Source organism: Poecilia reticulata, chromosome 12 (genome assembly GCF_904066995.2).
Source record: "Poecilia reticulata chromosome 12, P_reticulata-male-v2, whole genome shotgun sequence".
Classification (NCBI taxonomy): domain Eukaryota; kingdom Metazoa; phylum Chordata; class Actinopteri; order Cyprinodontiformes; family Poeciliidae; genus Poecilia; species Poecilia reticulata.
The window spans coordinates 18,317,842-18,337,228 of NC_088841.1; the positions used below are offsets into that span (position 1 = coordinate 18,317,842).

General features: G+C 37.1%; 1 protein-coding gene across 1 annotated transcript in view; it reads right to left on the minus strand.

Annotated features, from left to right (window-relative positions):
• LOC103473593 (transmembrane protein 132C) overlaps positions 1–19,387 on the minus strand; it is a 159,538-nt gene that overhangs the window by 24,135 nt on the left and 116,016 nt on the right. Inside the window, exon 5 of the mRNA XM_008423935.3 lies at positions 7,192–7,381. Within this exon, the coding sequence (XP_008422157.2) occupies positions 7,192–7,381 (190 nt within the window). The remainder of the gene's footprint in view (positions 1–7,191; positions 7,382–19,387) is intronic.

Sequence of the window (19,387 nt, forward strand, 5' to 3'; positions counted from 1 at the left end):
TTTAGCAACAAGTGAAAGTCTTGAGAGACCTCTTTTTCTTTACCCATCATTAAATATTTGTTGTCCAATACCTTGGTTTCTATTTTTATAAGCCATAAATCAAGATTAAATCCACCAACATCAACTGGCAGTGACGGATAAAAGGATTGCTTATGTGAAATAATATATTTAAGTGATTTTACTTGGTTTGTATACCTGTTCTGCAAGGTTTTATTTTTTATTTTTTTGCATGATTATCTCTTGTGCTGTTCCATTTTATTATACATGACTTAAGTTATGGACTTATTTGTTTTTGATTTATTTACATGCATGGACTTCTTGAGTTGCTAAAGATATAGGGTGTGGATTGCACGTCAACAGCCCAGTTAGAAATAAATGTACTGAGATATTTGTCTTTCCCCCTTCTCGCTGCACATTTCCTGTCTGACTGCTTGTAAGGAGCAGGGGAAAGTGGTTTTGCACAATGTAATATATGGATGGTTATGGCTTGGGGGAAAAGGGACAGTAGTCAAATTATTTAGCATTCAGATGGTTCAATAAGAGATGAGCTGCAGATAGCTGAAATCATTTTAAAGGTGAGGAACAGAAAGTAAAAATAAATTAGACTATGTTGAATCTTGCTAAATGTCCAGATTTACTTGTAATTCAAAAGGGCAAAATGCACAAATACTTGTCTATTCCTTCTTTATTTTTTCTTTCAGGTGAACATGTTAGTTGATGTTCTGTTATGGCACAGCAAATGTAGCTGCAGTGTCAGCAAATCAACAGTTGGTGGCAGATTGGGGGCATTTTGCCATAATCACTTGGAGGAAATACCACTATTGATTTAAACGAGGGCCTGCAGTGATTTATACTCTCCTCATTAATTAGATATTGATTTATAACTTGTTTGCCTGGCAAATCGGTTGGGATTTGTTATTGTGTAATCTGAGCTCTAAATACATTTAGAGAGATTAAATATTAAGCCTCTGTTCTCTTCCAGTTCTATTCTCACTCAAACATTGGAAAGGAAAAATGCCAAAGTCAGAAATGATAAATCAGCCGTCCCTGGTAAAAACCAGTCTGTATTCTGTGGACCTCTTTCCTGTTTCTTTAGAATAAGCCAGAGAGCTCTGTTATTCTGGCCTCTGGCCCTTAGCTGACCAAATGAAAAACTCAACGTAAGCCAGTAACAAACACATACAAACAAATGACAGAATGAACACAAGTGGCAAAAACCTGACTGACACGACCCCCGAGTGTGCTGCTCATGTGCATCCGAGCAACTATTCTGCAAGAAATAAGGCTTAAAACGTCAAGGAGAGTTTATTTTCTTTGAAAAACAGAGAGGATTGGTTTTCCAGTGCATGCAAGTTGCAAGTAATCCAACCAGAAATAACATTTAAGCAACCTTTTAATCACTGTTGTACCATTCAAAACCAGTATGGTTCTGAGACAACATTTTCAAAGATTTTGTTGTAGTTTTGGATGGATTCTGGATTTTTAATCACAAGATCAGTGAAGAGCACAGATGCAACTTTTTATTGCAACTTAGTGTGAAACTCCAGGGTGCATTTAAATGGAACCAGTGACATTTTTTACTTGTGTCTACACAGTATGTGCAGAGGATGAAAAGACATGAGGGATGAAAACGCAAGAGAGAAACATTTCCCACTACAAATATATGGATGTTTTTTTTCTGTTTTGATAATATACAGACAGAAAAACAGTCCTCCGCCTCCACTTGTCGCCTCCACTCACTATGCCTACAGCTAATGCTAAGTAAACTAATATTTAGCTGGATATGTGTGCTCATGTCTGACTTTTCCCTGCTTCATAGGTTTTACTGAATGAGTATAATATTGTTAGTCTGCTTATGTAGAAGTTACTAACTGATAAAGATGGCTTAAATAGTGCGACGAGTTAGCTCAAGGTAAATGTTAGTTTTAGAATCGGAAGAATATCTTGAAACATTTACAGCAACGACAGTCAATCAAACAGGACATAGTGTTAGAATGTCAATGCTAATGTTAGCAAAAACAAGCTGTTTTTATTATCTACTATATAATTCTCTAAATATTTATGTTGAACAATAAATTTGCTAATAGAGAGAAAGTTTAATTCATGAGTTAAAGTGCAGATTAATGGAGTGCCGTCTGAGCAAACAGGGAGCTAAATTAGCATTAAAATGCTAATATTAGCATGATAATGCCAAACAACTGTTTTATTATTACATGGCACACTAAATGTAGATACTACAGAAGCTGTGCCCTGAATTTACAATTAAGTGTATAATAGAAAGATTTCAGCAGTCCTCTTGAAAATGCTCTCATTAGTTTAGTCTTTGTCGCAACGCCATAAAAGTCTGGGTTTGGATTCGGTCTCAAGTTATCGCCTGGCCTTTACAATCTTGATTCCTCAGGTCTGCCAGTGGTGCGGTCTGCATGCGACTAATTTAATCCAACCAAAAATATGTGGTTAATCATAGTTATTTAATGATTGTAATTGTTCCATGTTTCTGTGATGTTGCTAGTCAAATCTTCTCAGTTTCTCACCGTTGCTCCCCACTCAGCTGCCGTTATTTTGCTGATTGGTACTCACCTGGTTTCCACGTAATAGTCACGTCTGCACAGTATTTCATCGCCTGGGCTTTGATTCTACTGTTGCTCCAGCTGAGCTCCAACTTAAGGTGGACAAAAGGCTCACGTGTTAATGTTTATGGTATAAACTGTAAGAGTAAAGAATTAAACAGACTTGTAGCTACATGTGTAAATAAAACATGAGGTTCCTTTTTCTTTACATTTCTTCTCCAAACAACAAGAACACAGCTGTTTATCAATTCTAGGTCCTAGTTTCCTCTGCATACTGCCATCTGCCAGGCGCCTGTACGCAGTGAGAAAAGAAAAAGCAGCTCAATTTGGCCTACATAAAATAACTCTAGAAGAATGTGCTTACATATGATCACAGAAAAGTTAATGCAGAGCTTTGTGTTAATGTCCTTCATTATAATACTGAGGGACAGTGAGCACAAGGCTAACGATATAAGGTTTGAAATAGAATTAGTTTCAGAAGCTATGAATAAAATGCTAATGATGTACTGTAAAGAGCTATGGGGGCCACACTGGCTGTCTCTTCTAATGAGAGAACAGAGAGGCACAGCGTGGCAAGAGGGGGATCAAAAATTCATGGGAGGATGCGGTAAAAAGTGGCACACACTCTGCTGGCAGGTCTTCCCACTGTCTTTTAAGATTGTAAATGAAAAGCTTTCATGGTTTCTCTCCCCATCTGCTGTATTAAATTCAGGTTGGAATTAATGTATTTTAGTACTGCAGTTGTATTTCATTCTCTCTTAGATGCCAAAGGAAACACATTTTACTTGGAAAAAAAAGAAACAACAAACATTATTTGTGGTTATGATACAGAGCAGACATTTTAAAGGTGAGTTCAAAGACCTTGTGTTAATATGGTCATTTATCTGGACTTTCTTTCAGCACAGCACTTAGTTTGCTATTTTTTCTTTCTTTTTTTTGGCTCACTCCAGGTATTCCAGCTTCCTCCTACAGGCCCCAAACACAACTATTAAGTTAATTTGTCTCGCTGAATTTCCCTTAGGAGCTGGCGAGTGTGTGCATGCATGTAATTACGGATAGAGTTGAATGAAAAGCTCAGTCTTTTTTTTTTTTTTTTTTTTTAATATAAACAAAACCAAAAAAAATCAAAAAAAGTCTTAGGATGATTCTGAAGTAAACTTATGTATGTCAAGTTTGATTTTCTTTTAAAACACCAGGACTATGATCTACTGTTCTGTCAAAAATAACAACAAATTAGCATAGTATTACTTACAGTTGCATTATGCAACTTATATAATTTTTACACATTTCTTAAAACAGTCATTATGTTGTGGTAGTAGAAAACGGGCCAGACGATCTGGGAGAAAAATCAAGCTCTTCTGGCTCGTCCCTGCGGCCCTACTGCCATCCGCAAAAACACCCCACTTGGTCAGAAATAACCAATCAGAGCAAGGACGAAGCTCTTAGCACTGTCAGGTGCCAGGCCAGTCACTTTACAGTTACAGCAAAGATGTTTATCTGCCATCATAGGTGGGCATGTCTTCTGGCCTGGGCATTCACGGCAGGTTCAGTAGCAGGGAAGGAGTTGCAGCTTAGCAAAGATCAAGGGGAAAGGTCTGGGGAGTGCATACACAAGAATGATTGACAGCGCTAAGACCGCCCTCCTCCTAGCTCTGACTGGTTGTTTCTGACCGATTTAGCTCAAATTGCTCAAATCAACAGCTTCAAGGCCCGGTTCTGGGTATCCACTCTACCTTGAGCCTGGGGTAGCTGACTCGGATGTGCCCCCGTCAGTGGCATTACTTTTGCCTTTCTCCAATGTATGCATTATTGAACAGTGGCAAGAAGAAAGAAAGCCATCAGATATTATTTTTGCAGTTCGCCACAAGACATGCAATGGACACAGCAAACATCTGGAAGATGTTCTGTACAGATGGGGCCGTACCTAATTTGTATTCTGTAGGCAAAACCTAATGTGTGGCTGAAAACACACAGAAGATGTCAGCTGGGAAATATCATCTGTAGTTGTAGTTCACTCATTTTTATGTTTGGACATTTTTGCCACCTGGTGTTGATTTGTTAGATTAAATCTCCAAAAATAAACAATGTTTGTGGTGGAAATATCACCAATTGTAATAATGTTTCTGAGTTTAAAAGCGCTATAAGTTTAGAACCAAGATAGACACAAAAAATACTCCACACCATAAAACCTGTAGAAAACGGATCGGCTTTGCTACTGTTTTTATGCTAAACATCTAGATTTGAGCAGGGAATTATAAAGCGTTCATTTTTTAAGAATGATTCCAATCAAGATAAACCGAGACTCAAAACTCCTAGAAATTGCCCCGCAGTAGAAAATTCCCAACGATTTTATAAACATGGCAAACTGAAGCTTGCCTTCTTCTCTGAAGTGTTTTACTTTTAGTGTGTATTTTTCCCGTCTTTGTGATCATGCACTTCTTGCACTTTCCCTTGTGGTGCCATTAACACAGTTGTCACAGTTTTCTCAGAGTGCAATTTTTAGGGCTGTCAAACTTAAACAACAAAGAAGAAAAGTACAGATTCTGGATTTCACATTCAGCAGGCAGCTATAGTCGTAGCGTGGATGCGTACTCTCCTCCATGGGAGTACAGGTCAGAAGCGATCACAGGGAGATGAAAGTTATATTAAACACAGGTTTCTACCACATGTAGACACAGACAAATACTGCAGAGTACCAGGAATGAAAGATGTGTCTACAAAGTTGAATGCTGACGTTAAATCTGAACTAATCAAACTGTTTAAGTGAGTTCGACTTAGCTTTCTTGTAGTGATTGCTTTGGTCTTAAAAACAGGAGCTACTGTGAAAGCACTTTTGCCCTTTAGTGGTATAGTGCACTTGATGAATAATGAAACACTAGGTATTGATGTCATTTATCTTAGCACAAAAAGTAAAGATACAAATCTGGCCTCTAACATAAAATAGTTTCCTGATGTTTTTTCTAATGTTGCCTTACAAAACACATCTGTTGACATGCTGAGTTGTTTTACTTGTACTCAAAATGCTATTTTCTTTTAGCTCTGACGCATGCAGAGTTAACGCTGTAAGCAGTGGATTGCTGAGTTTTAAGACTAGGATGAATAAATCCCTGGACAGATGTTTCTCTTCAGAAATTAAATCATTTCAAAACTGTTGTTATTTACTAAGATCATTTTTGTCTGATATATAAAATTGCTTGATGATATGTATGCTCTTCTTTTTTTTGGTAACACAATGGATTACAGCACTAGCGGAACAAGTCAGCGTCGGGGAGACGAAACTGAAACTGTTGACTTTAACATTAAATACACCGTTCTCAACAGGTGAGGGCGCACTTTTTCCGTCTATAATCAGACATTTAAGCAACTTGAAACCATTCCTCCCTCCCTGGCACCTCCAGACCTGGGCCCCCATCCGGTCCAGTTCGGGGGGCAGCCGCTCCCCCCAGCCTCTCCTATAGCTCCGCCCCTGGATTACAGCTGCAAATGCTGCAATCTACTTCAATCCCACTATAATGAACACATTGTAAACATCAAGTTAGAAAACAAAAAACATGTTTGTCTTTATTTCTACCAAAATGAAATCACTAAAACTGAAAGTTCCAAGGTTTGATAAGCTTTTCAGTGACTGTTACCACTAAAAACAAAGAATCATTAAACTGTTAAAACTACTCTGATCTCATCTTTGCAGAGATTTTTTTTTACATTTGGGAATGAAAAATCAATTATACAACAGTTTATCGTGTTTACATTTCATTATCAGAACATAATTAGTCTTATGATGCCACCTGCAATTTCATCAGCGTGTAGAAGATGAAAATCCAACGTTAATTAACTTCTCAATCAGCTCTGTACTGCATTCCCGAGCAAACACATCAGCGTCACTGTTGTGTTAAAAACAACATGTATTGAAAGGACTGAATGGTGATGGAAGAACTGCAATCACAGTTCCTGTGTCTACTTATAAGTTCAGTTTTAGTTTTAACAAAGCAACATTTTCAGGTAAAATGAGATGGGGGCAAAGGTGCCTCGTTACCAAGTACCTAATCACCTCTAAAAGGTGTTTATAAAAGTAAACTGAAAGAAGATAAATAAATACAAAACAGAGTCAGAAGTCTTCTTAAAGAAAGACTGCTTTCACGTCACACTCAGGGTCAATAAAGCTGGGCTAAAGGTCAATGTCAAATTTATTTATAAAGCACTTTTAAAAACAGGTTTAAAACTGCACCAAAGTGCTGCACAAAAATGATAGTAGAATAAGGTGATGAAAAGAGAAAGAGAAATAACACTATGTAGAATACGGAATAAAACGTCACAACAGAAGGTAATGCTATGACATAGTCGTTTAATCATCTATCTAAAATCCCAACATTTGATATCTTGGGGTATCAAATACCTGAAACGATATAAATGTATGTTTTGTTTCAGGGATTTTTTTTTGCGTTAAAAAAAAAAAATCTATATATTTGTTTTTTTTCTCCATCCAACAATTTGGGCCACTGCCCAGGTAAGCTTTTGTTAAAGTCAGATAACAAAGTTTAAGGTGGTCTGAAATTGGCCACAAAGGAGCATAGAGTGTGCACAGGGGTGTCAAACTTGAGCAGCAAAGCTACTTCTTTCTTACCATGGCCAGTGGCACAATCCCGCCTAGGTCCTGCGGCGCTAGACGGATGAGGGTCTGCACCTCACTGGTCACTGTGCGGGTGAGTGGATATTCCACCTGCCATGTCACCTCCCTGCTCCCCTGAGTCACCATCAAGCCGTTCACCTCCAGATCCACCTGCAGAACCCGTTGGTAGCCCACTGCTTCAACTCTGTGGAAGACACGGAGAACAGAAATGAGGCACAGAGTGAATTCAGCTAAAAGAGAAGGAAATAAAGCAAAGAAAGACATGAAATAGTCATGGGCCAGAGGAATAAGATGAGAAGCAGGAGCACTGTCTTTAAAACTGTAAACATGAATAAAGCAGAGGACAATGGAGGGGAAAAAGGGTGGATGAATTCAGAAGGAAGATGAGTAACAATGTTCTTGTCAGAGGTAATTTTTTAAGAACAAAAAGAGTTTATGTGCTTTATGAGACGCAATCTATACCATTCTCTGATATTATGACAAAAACCGCATGTTTCCTTAAATTCAAATCTCTACAATCTGTTTTAAAGATAATCATCTCGTCATTGATATTCACTCTCAAACAAATCCAAAACCCTCATGCTGTCAAAAAAATAGCAATCATCGTTTTCCAGCACAGTATGGAACATCTTTCCTTGAGACCACCTGGGCCAAGAAAATCATTTTCTATTTGCTGTTGTAGATACAAACAACGGAAAAAAAAAATTAATGCAAAACAATATATTGCAACCATATTTGATTTGCTGAATGCTTTGTTTGATTGAGTCAATGCCTTTCCTGTAGGTGTCAATGTCAAAACTTGCATACTGTTTCCAGCTGTGGCATGCAAACAATACCCACCGTCTCGAAAATTACTATTCATCTTAAAATGGCACTCATGCTTTCAAAAAGGCAGAAAAAAACAACAACTCAAACCTATTGGATAATTTTGAAGAACAAAAAAAAGGGGGGAAAAAAATATTGAAAGTGCATTTTTTTAAACTATATTATGATCCTGAACAGTGCTTGGGCAATTTAGGGGACAACTAGAAGAAACCTGGAGAGAGATCAGACTCAGCAAGAGGAGGGGGTTATTTGGACAGAGATGAGATCCAAACTTTTCATTAAACATATTTTGGGTTAGTCTGTATTTACGTCTCCCTCCAGCTCTCCCGTATGTTCACACTTGCGATGCGAGCCTCACTTCAAAGCGCATTTTATTTATTTATTTTTCAGGACGGGCAGTTAATAAATAGGGAAGAGGAGAACACTTACAGAAAGTGAGAATCAGCGTGGATGAGGAGGGCAGAAACAGCGATTCTGGGTCAGTGAGAGACGCTTTTCAGTTTTAAATGCGTTCAATAATTGGCGATTCTGGTGTGTTAAGCAACAGGAATAAGGAGTTTTGGCTCGAATGAACCCAGGGGAACATTGGTGGGATTTTTCTACATACTGAGGATCGTAAGACTTAGTTTTTTGAGAGTTCTCAAGAGAGGTCGTGTAATCATCACAATTCACAGTCAGTTTATATATTGACAGAAATTCAAATCTCTCTCTTAATCAAAGCCACTGGTTTTTTTTTTTTGTGAGTGCATTCAAAATGTAGCATATCGTCTCGGCTCTAAGCTCTCAAGGGAGCATTACGGTACAACCCACAACAGGATACCAGTTCACAGTCATGTTTGGCTTCACCAGACCGTGAAAACTACAAGATGTTGGGCATACATCACCACTAAAAGGAAACCAGTGTTTTGACTTTTGGGGCTTGGATCTAGGACAGATATATTTCCAGAGAGAAGTTTACATACACTACATTTTGTGCCCGGATTTCATGTTATTTAGAGGGATAAACACGTTGGATAATGGATGGATGTACTTTTTTTCAGCGTAGGTCAGTTATATAACCAGCTTCTTCAACAAATTTTACAGAGACAAATCTTTTAAATTAACACATTAACAGGATTGATCTAGGAAGTTTGGAATAAACAAACAGCTAATATTATTCTGCTTTCTACTTTCTTATGCCGGTTTGTAATGCATTTTATATAGTCTTGTTGGAAATCCAAGGGGTTAATGACCTCACAGTTGATCTGAGGTAAGTTAAAGTAACTGGAAATAGTCCGACTTCAATACACCATTGGTAGTGAAATGTCCCCACACAGCATGCTGCTGCCACCACCTTGCTTGGCAAATGTTACAGTGTATTGAAAGCTTCTAGATTTAAAATAAATATAAATAATTTAACATTTTCCACAGCTAAATATTTAATTCAAAGCAATTGTTTTGTCATCTTCACTTGCATACTCTATTTTACATTTGATCGAGTTTCCCTAAGCACATTTCATTGCTTTACTATTTTTAAGTTTTTTTTTTTAAATATTTCAAAAGGAGACACCAGTGGTGGCGTTCTGCCTATCTCCTGATAATGCCAGGCTTCATAGTCGATGGTTACGTATTTGATTTCATGTGGCAGTTTAGATCAAAGCGTAGCGATTCGTTCACAACTGTGTGTTTCTACAGAACTGCTTTGGGAATTGTTAAAAAATAAAATAAAAAAACAAGCATTTAGCTTTTGAGATGGCTTCCTCTTGAAAAATTTGAGAGAAATTGTTAAATATGTAATGTCTGTTAGAAACCTGAAGAGTTTCAATTAAATGCACTAAATCTGTAAAGAAAATCGCTCTACTATCCAGCCAGAATGTAGTCGGAACCTTTTTGGTGGCTATAAAAGCGCACAGCTCAAAGTGCAACTTATTAGATGACTTTAAGCCAACATCAGGGTGCATGTCGGGGCTTAAGTGTGTATTTAAATTTGACAGTGGGGATTATGAAAAAAAATCTATATCAAAATCAAATTTGTGAATCAATTTTTATTTATTTATATCTGACACTGATGCAACAGTGAGAAAACACTGACCTCAATGAAGCACCTGGTAGATTACATGCTTTAGGCTGCTAGCAACAACTGGCTGCACAAACATCTTAAACTGCAGAATGGACAAATCCATCACAATGAGATTATTAATGTATTTGTGTACATATTTATACAGTTCTGCATACATTGCATATGGATATTAGAGCAACTACGGGTAGATATAAAGAACAAGAAATAACATTGTTAAAAGTAAAAGTAAAGTATTTCATTGTATTTCTGAAGCAGAATTTTAGAGCAATACAAAGCTCCACTACACAGCTTGACCCCATGCTGAGCTCCGGAGTAGTGACTGTAGTAATTATGTAGTTTGCACTTTTAGTGTGCAATTACAGACAAATCAATTATCTGCAACAGGCATTCAGGCTTTGCAACGAAGCTGCAAACAATAAGAGCTTTAGTGCTGAAGTCTACAATACATTACTGCCTCTCTTTTTCTCTCTCTCCTGATATGCCTTCTTTTCATCCTGGACTCCATTCGTTTTCAACCTCACTTCACCCCGTCTTGCTGACCTGCAGTGAGTTGTTGCTCTCAATAGAGGGCAGTACACTCACTTTGCTTCTCACTCCTCTGTCCTGCGAGGCGGGGAAGATGAATGCCTGAAGCACATCGGCCGGAGAGGTCAGACTGCTTCTTTGTGTCTCATTAAAAACATAACTGCTATGTTTGCCCTGTTTTATGAGCAATTAAGAAACTATTTCACACACTCTCTTGTAACTATGACCTTTTTTTTTTTTTACTCCTTAATGAATTGATTGGGATAACAGGAAGAAAGTGGCCAGAGAGGCAGATGATAAAAGTAAGAAACAGAAACAGAAACTGATAGAAAAAACAAAAAAAAGTCTGTGGGGATTACATAAGTGTCCGCACTCTCAAAAACAGGGAAATAGTTACAATGCCCTGATTTGACAACAGGGGTTTGGGGTGAAATGAGGTGGAAAATCAGTCATGACAATTTGAAAAGACTTTTAAGCTATGTCTATTCATCATTTGTTGAGTAGGAGAGCACAAACAGACAAAGGTAAAAGAATCAGCTCAAAAGAAAAATACTCATGTTTTCAATTTTTTAAGATACATTTCAAACACTCTTGTCACAACAAAAGGGACTCTGGGTGAAAAGCAGCAGCACAGGAAAAGAAAAGACAAATGATATCCCTTTTTTCAAAAACTGAAAAATAAAAAGTGAAGCTAAGTAGCACATCAACCCAGTTAACCAGGAATTGATGTTTTTTTTTTCTTTCTCTCTCTCTCTCTCTCTCACTCTCTCTCTCTCTCTCTCTCTCTCTCTCTCTCTCTCTTCACTGTTAACACTTCTGTGGATATCTGGATGTCAGAAAGGCAGCATAAGAAAAAGGAAAGTTTGGCGTCTCTCATGGAAACCCAAGACTCTGTTCATGCTCTTCAGTGATTTGGTTGGAACCGATAATAATACATCAAAGGCATGAATCTGTTTCAAAAAGTGAAATGACAGTGAATAATCACCAAGAGATAGAGAGCAAATGTTTGTGTGAGTCTTTGTTTGCTGGCATGCTTACAGTACTTTGTGAATGTATTTAACTAGGATTTTATGTGACAAACCAATGAAAACGAAAAAAAAAACAAAAACAAAGAAAAAACAACGCATAAGAAAATTCCAAAAAATATTATGTGCATTTGTGTTTTCCCTCATTTAATCTGATGTCCACAAGTAAAATACGGTCCAAGCAGTTCCCTTGAGAAGCCATCGAAATAGTAATTAGAGTTCACCTGTGCACTAATCTGTGCAAATACAGTTGAGGGCTTCAGACGTTTGTTGGGGTACATTAGAGAACAATCAACTTCTTGAAGAAAAAAAAGAGATCAGCAGACAAGTCAGAGATAGTGTTGTGAAAAGATTTGAAGCAGGGTCAGGTTATAAAGCAATATCCCAGGCTTTGAACGGCTCACAGAAAACTGTTCAATCTATCGACTTAAAATGACAAGAGAATGGAACAACTGCAAACTACAGCATTAATCACAGAATAAGCAAAAATGTCAACTGTAACTCTGGAAGAGCTACACATATTTGGTGGGACGATACGTGGACACTATTGGTCATGTACTTAAAAATCTGGCTGCTATGGATGAGTCACAACAAGACAGACGCCATTGAAAGACAGCTGCAAAAAGTAGCACAAAAAGGTTTGCCACAAGTCATGTAGAGCACACAGCAAAGATGTCATGTGAGGTCAATGACTAAAATTCTAATTTGATTGGTTACTTACATAGCCATTTCTTGGCACTTAATTCTGGAAATGGCTAAATTAATTCACTGATAAATGGAACAAGAAGCATGATCAGTTCTCAAAAACGCATGTGTTTAAGTATGTGTTAATTCTTCTGCAGTAATTTTTATCATTGTTGAAGAAGAACAAACGGGATGCTCAATGCACCCTGGTGAAAAATAAATTTGTCTTTAATGGTATTTCAATATTCAATAACATACAAACACAAAATATACTGTAGGGCATATAGTTCATTTAACAAAAGTCATCAGAACTCTTTAAATTAGACATTTTAATGGTCACCCTGCCATTAATAATGTGTTAAATATCTACATTTTTCAGGGGATCTTATGTTTGTACTCCTTTTAAAGGGCGACACGGTCACGTTCCGTAGCTTTCACCTTACAGAAAACTGGGAAAAACACTGAATGCAGATGCACAAGATGCTTTCTTCTAAAATACTGTTAAATGTAATAGATTAAATGGAATCTATTGCTTTAAAACAATTAAACCTTTTTGTGAGAAATCATTTCTTGAGCAGATTAATCTACAAATTAAGTTTGGTTTTTTTTTCTTGTTTGATGTGCATTGAACAGGATGTTTGTATTTGTGACCCATTGTGCACAGCGCCCTGTGTGTTTACACCCCATATTTGAGCAAAAGTGGACCAGGACACCTGTGAGGAGAAGCATTCCAAGAAAGATGAGATCGACCTGCTGGCTAGAGAAAATAAAGCGTAAGCAGATGGAGAAATTGTGCGGACACGCAGTAGACACAGCTGTCTTGGCCATAATTGAATCCTGACGCGTGAGACCAGCAGTCATTCAAACAAAAAGGAGGTGTGATGACAGGCCGGATGAGCAACTCCTGCTGCCCATCTGTTCAGGCATAAAGAGGCACCTCCTGTGTTTATGTTGCCTGAATTAGCCACATGTTCTTTTTCAAATTGAAATACAGGTGGAAAAACGTAAAATGCAGAGTTTGACGTTCTGTCACTTTATTTAGCAGCCACCCCTCGAGCTGTGTGCGAGAACTGTCTGGAAAAACTCATCAGGAAGACTTTGTAGTCAGCAAATGAAAACAGAGAGCCTCTTTCTTTTGGACATGCTTTTGTGTTGTAGGTGTTAAATGAACCTCAGAAGCTATTTTTCTTCAAAGATGGAAGCAACATGGTTTTATTCCAAACATATTTCTTAAACAACAAATAAGGCTGTGCTCTGTGAAATCTTACTTGCGCAAACAAAATGCATACATTTGAAAAAGGAGTCGGGTAGTAATCATGCACTCATATTTGCCACCTTTGGCAACACCTAGTGGGTTGGTGTGACTTCCTGTAGTGCTGGCCGATAGCCTGACAGGCTTAAGCTAAAGAAGTCGTAGAAGATGGGAATTATATGGTATAAACAAATTCACAACTTGTGCATGTATACATTTGCACAGCCCTTTCAAGACATTTTGTGTGATCTTTAAAAGAGGCTTTGATCAGCTGTCGTCTGGATTTGCTGGAGGTCCTTCACATTTTTTTTCAGAAACCCAGGCTAGTTTTCCAGCACATTTTCTTTGCCGCTAATTTTACCTGCTCAGAAAAACACATTATCCAACATGTGCTTAACAATATGTTACCTGGACAAATAGAGGAACTAAAATCTGTCTTCCAACAAAAAGTCTCTGGAAACCATACAGGAAATACACCAAAAATTCTGCAAAGATTTTAGACATGCCTTAAGATCAGTCAAACATGCTTTTAATGCTGTTTTGCCAACAAAGTAATTTTTATCATATGTTGCCGTTTTTTTACAGCTAAACAATATCTACTTTAGTGTACCTAACAATGCTGGTGGAGACTGTTGGATGTATTAATCACACATATCCAGCCAATATGTTGTATTTCTTACATGTGAGGATTTGAGAAACAGTAAGACACCATCTCCAGTGCCATTGGAAAAGAGAAAAATCTGATGTAAAATAATAAAGAATTAGAATTAATTCCCAACTGAGCAAAAACAATCGGGCATTTCAAGTCTCTATTTATTTATTCTCTTTTCCACAAACTTGTTGCAAAATGACATCAATTTTGTTGACAAAATTCTGCTGTTAAAGCAATTCGTACCTGCTATGACGAACAACAATTTGAAGTTATTTTCTATACTTTATTCAGACAAGTTAAGCAAAATGTGTGTGGTAAGGAGTCTCTACAGGAGGTCTCTCTAAGTTATTTTGGTGTGATTGGGGGATCACAATCTTTTATGATTTTGTAAGAGTCAACTGGCCTAAAAAGGGCAGAGGACCACAATCAGCAACGTAGGGTGCAACGTAAAGTCTTCAAAAAATATATTTTTACAATAAATTATGACATTTGAGCATCTTTAATGATTCATCTTAATGATTCATAAAAATGTGTAGTTGCTAAGCTTACACAAAATGGTTTTAAAAATGGGTATGAAAAGGTTTATTTACTGGTACAAAAGTAGTGGCAGTAGGTTGGGATGAAATGGCTGTGTACAGAATGCACATAAGAGGTAAGAACTGACCCATAGTCACCGTAGTCCAGTCTGAATGGCTCTCCAAATAGACACACATTTAAAATCTAATTGCTATAAAGACCTCAAGGGGAATCTACTACTATCTCCAATGAATAAAACTTAACTTGAACAGAAGCACCATCTTCCTCTTACAATACGGCAACTATAAAGGTCAGTCTTACTCTAACAGTTCAGCAGGGCCGAGTGTAATGAGGTCATTTAGCCAACTGTAGTTGATGGTCATTAAAGCACTATGATTTATATATTAGGATCTAGTGTAGCAAAAATCTTAATGCGTCTGCGTGTGTGTGCGTGCGGGTGTGTGTGTATGTGTGTGTCACTCAGGAGTTCAAGCTTTTCTCTAATGAGTTTCAGTATTTCAGGTCTTATATCAGTCTCTTCTCAGCGATGATGCTAATGAGAACTTATTAAACGTAGAAGGACTTTCCTTCTGACACTCCATGTACCCTACGGGTGAACAGCAGAAGTATGATGCAGACGTTCAGAAAAAAAAGGCGTCAAAGAAATGTTTTAGTCCTTGTTTTTAAGCCAAGAGGTTCCACAGCAGCTCTGTTTGGGTCGGTAAAGAGGCGATAATCAGGGAGGAGTTTGTGGAAAAAATTCTAGGGTAAACAAATGAGGTACACAATGAAATTAAACAGAGCAAAAAAAAATAAATAGCGCAAGACAATGTGCAAGTAATCACAGTTAATTACTTCCTGAGGACACCTCAGCGCCACACTGTGGCTGCTATTAAAAAACATATGCTACTTTTTGCAGACCTGCTCTCTAACCTCTTGGTTTCTCAGTAACAAGTAGCTGTCCAGACTGTTTCATCTAAAATAGATACATTTGCTGGAGTGGTGGACAGTGAAATAGGAGACACAGAATAATAAAAGAAGCCACAAGATGAAAACATGTCAAGAGGCAGGTGAAACATAGAACAGCCAATTTATGTATGAAGGAGATTTCCCTCCGGATCTATCAAACCTTCGACGCTAACCCTGTCTCTGTCGGTTCAGATTAGTTTGTTTCTGAGCGAGCCTGTCAAGTGCAAAAGGAGACAGTGGCAGATGTCGAAAAAGAAAATTGAGAGATATTGCTGTTTTCCTCCAAATCATGTTTGGGTCTTTCTGTTTTCTCAATGTTTTTCTGGAATAACTATGTTTTTCTGTCACTGACCCCCAAGTTAGCCATTCTTTCCCTGACCTGCTTTTAGCTACCCACCCCTCCCCCCCCTCTCCTGTCCTTTTTGCCGCTCTACTCTACACCCTTTCTCAACTCATCTCAATTGCCTGCTGGTCTATTTTCTTTTCTCCTCTCCTTGCCACATTTTTTGTTATATTTCTCTCAAACAGTGTGTGAAATTAGACAATTTGGGCTTCTTGTATCAAACAGATGTGGCTCCCGGCATCAACCAATCAAACTATAGCGGTGACAATGCCACAAAAAATCAAAGCAAAACAAAAATGACAATAAGAGCTTAAAACACAACACAAGAAAATAAAGGAATAAAGGAAATTGCAAGTTCTTAAAATTGTAAAATCATCTTACTTTGTAGGAGAAAAAAATGTTAAAGTGTTAATCAAAAGTATATTGTAAGTTGTTTCTTATTCACATTGGGAAAATGTGTAGAATTTTTTTTTGTTAATGCCATCAATGTCATCTTCCACAAGGGAAAGTGTATTAAAATATATTTAAGCTCACAAGAAAAACGTAACAACTTTCAACTGAGATGTCGCTTACAATCTCAGGTTTCCTTGCATTTGTAAATTTTCTATATGTGAGATTTTCCTAAAATATCAAAAATATGTCTTTTATAGTTTTTTCACAATTCCAATTATTTGACACCTGTTGCCTATGGTCTGTGTATTTCTTAATCAAAAACAAATCATCTATGGTAAACAATAAATGATACGAAGACATGCTTCCTTTTTCCGGCTTCCTTTCATTATACAAGATTTTTCTTCAAATTATGTCTATTCGTAGATTCACAATCTCAAAGTAATCCTAGAAAAATTATATCCAGTTCTCTTAAACACATTATATGCAACAAAACCTAAATTATGAAAGATGTGAACACCCTGAGCTGATTAATTTTATTTCAGCTCTGTGTCATTTCGATTTCGATTTAAGTTGGAGGTAATAGAATGAATTAAGGAAAACGATTTGAAGTGTAAAATGCCTCTGGTCTCTGGAGTTTTACCACCATGGTCAAAGCTGCCTATCCACGGGTTCAAATGAAAAAGAGAGCTTACCTGCAGCAGCTCATAAATCTCTCAATACCTAATGTTTCTACTAGGCTGTAAGGTTAGTTTGCTATCAAATAGGTTGGATAGCTTATCAAATAGGGAGGTCCATAAAACATAAGCTATTAATGCTTCATGGCAACTTGTTCATGTTTGCTTGTAATATCAAAATAACATCAATTTTATTTAAACTGACCTCTATAATGAATAATTTTGGGTCATCAAAATCATAATAATGAAAAAAGAAAGATGCTTTTCTTTCAAATAAATCCATTTTTTGTTGACTGTGTTTTTTTCCAGATTCTTAAGAGTAGCCAGTTAACTTGCGTTTCTATTTTATTTTATTTTTTTACACAAATGCATATTTAAATTTGTAGTCAATTAAATATTCTCCTTTGCAAGCAATTAAAATAAATAAAATGATTTTTTTTAAAAATAGATGTTTTTGCATGAAATTAGCCTCAGGATATTATTTTGAATTCATAACCTACAGCAATTCTGTTTCAGACAGTCTGTACGGTTCACATCCAATGCAAAAATGTTAATTTTAGTCATTTGAAACTTGACTCTGACTTAGGGTGAAAGACTTAGGACTTCACTTGGGACAAAACAAGGAAGAAATAATTGTGAATTTATCTGGATAATTATATGCTGTCAGCGTACATGATGTAATAAGGCTGTGAAAGGATCATGCAACAGATTTTTGCCACAGATATAGCTGCAATAATTATTATTACACAAAGTGTTCCTGTCAAATATGCCTTTAACTGCACTTATGTGTCTTAAAATAAGATTGTGTGAAAATCCAGCCAGCAGTTGCTCTGGGAATTTTATGCTAAAGAGAAGCATGAACTTAGTCAGAAATTTTAACTTCTGTCACAGAAGAAAAACTTTTGATTTTTTACTTAGAATCCTACGGAAGAATACAGCTTCATAGTTTCCAATTTGGCCACAAGTGTCATCTTTAGTATCAGATAAGATATTAAATATTTTATGAAAGTAAAAATAGCTTTAGTATTCTGTCTTACTAGCAAGAGGATTGGGAATTCCTTGACTGCAAAGTCAGAGAGAGACCACACAATGTCTGCCATAATGACACTACCTACCATTATCACCTTTTTACCGTTTGTCACTAATCTCCTCTCAAGTAACAGATTATAAACTGTGAGAAAGACAGTGTATTTGATGCAACATAATCAGAAAATGGGAAAAACCACAATCCCCTCATTGATTTCTGTGAGCTCTAGCCAAGTTAGTAAAATTCTGCAGAGGGCTGCGGTACTCATCCTCTTACCCTGGACAATAGGGATCAACTTGGTGAGACTTGCTAATCTTTCCCTTGGTGTCTAAACTCTTCACCACAAATGACTCTTCATCTTTTTCTTACTACTTACAAGCACACACAGAGATGACAGGAGTTATATTAAGTTGTTCTTTTCATTACTTGCCTCTCAGTTGTCCCTTGGTACTGTTAAATCTGATGATGTGCACAATTCCATGCTTTGTGTGTTGTGAATCATCACAGTAAGTCTTTACACATGCCGAGGTTTCTTTTGTACTTCTGTCATTTCAACTCACTTCTTCGGCTCGCCCCTCCTGCCTTCAGATATTCTCTCCGTTTCTTTCCTTGTTTTGAGTCACTCCATCTCCCAACGTGCCATAACAATGTGAGAACAAAGGAAATCTACCATTAAATCAAATTTGCCCTCTTGAAGACGATCGTCTCCACTTTTTTATACCCCCAGAAAAATTCAGTTACTGCATTCGGCTTCAAAACAAGATGCAAGTGAACCTAACCGTGATGATCGTGCTGTGGAGCGGTGTTAGACTGTGTGGTTCAACGCAGACAGCTTGTTTTACGCCGATGATACGCTTAATTAAAATTCTGTTAAGAATGCTCCCAGAAAATATATCACTTTCATCTTTCTATCAGTAGATGGAAATCTACTACAAAGACTGTCACTGTCATCTTAAGGGAGAGATAAGTTGAGCAGTAGCCAAATGATGATAAAGCATGAGAAATGTTCCAGCATTCCCCATCGTAAGTTCACAAAATGTTTTACTTTCTAAAGTATTTTGCATAATTTAAAAGTAGAAATATATATATTTTTGTGGGGTAGACACTTATATTTATTAAAAATTCAGACATCAGTCAATAGAAGCTCGGTGCTTTCAAAAGGATTGTTAAGGAATGTTGAGCAAAGTGTATTCAGAATGTGACTGGCAACAATAAAGCTTTTTGACAGCAAATTTTACGTTTGCTG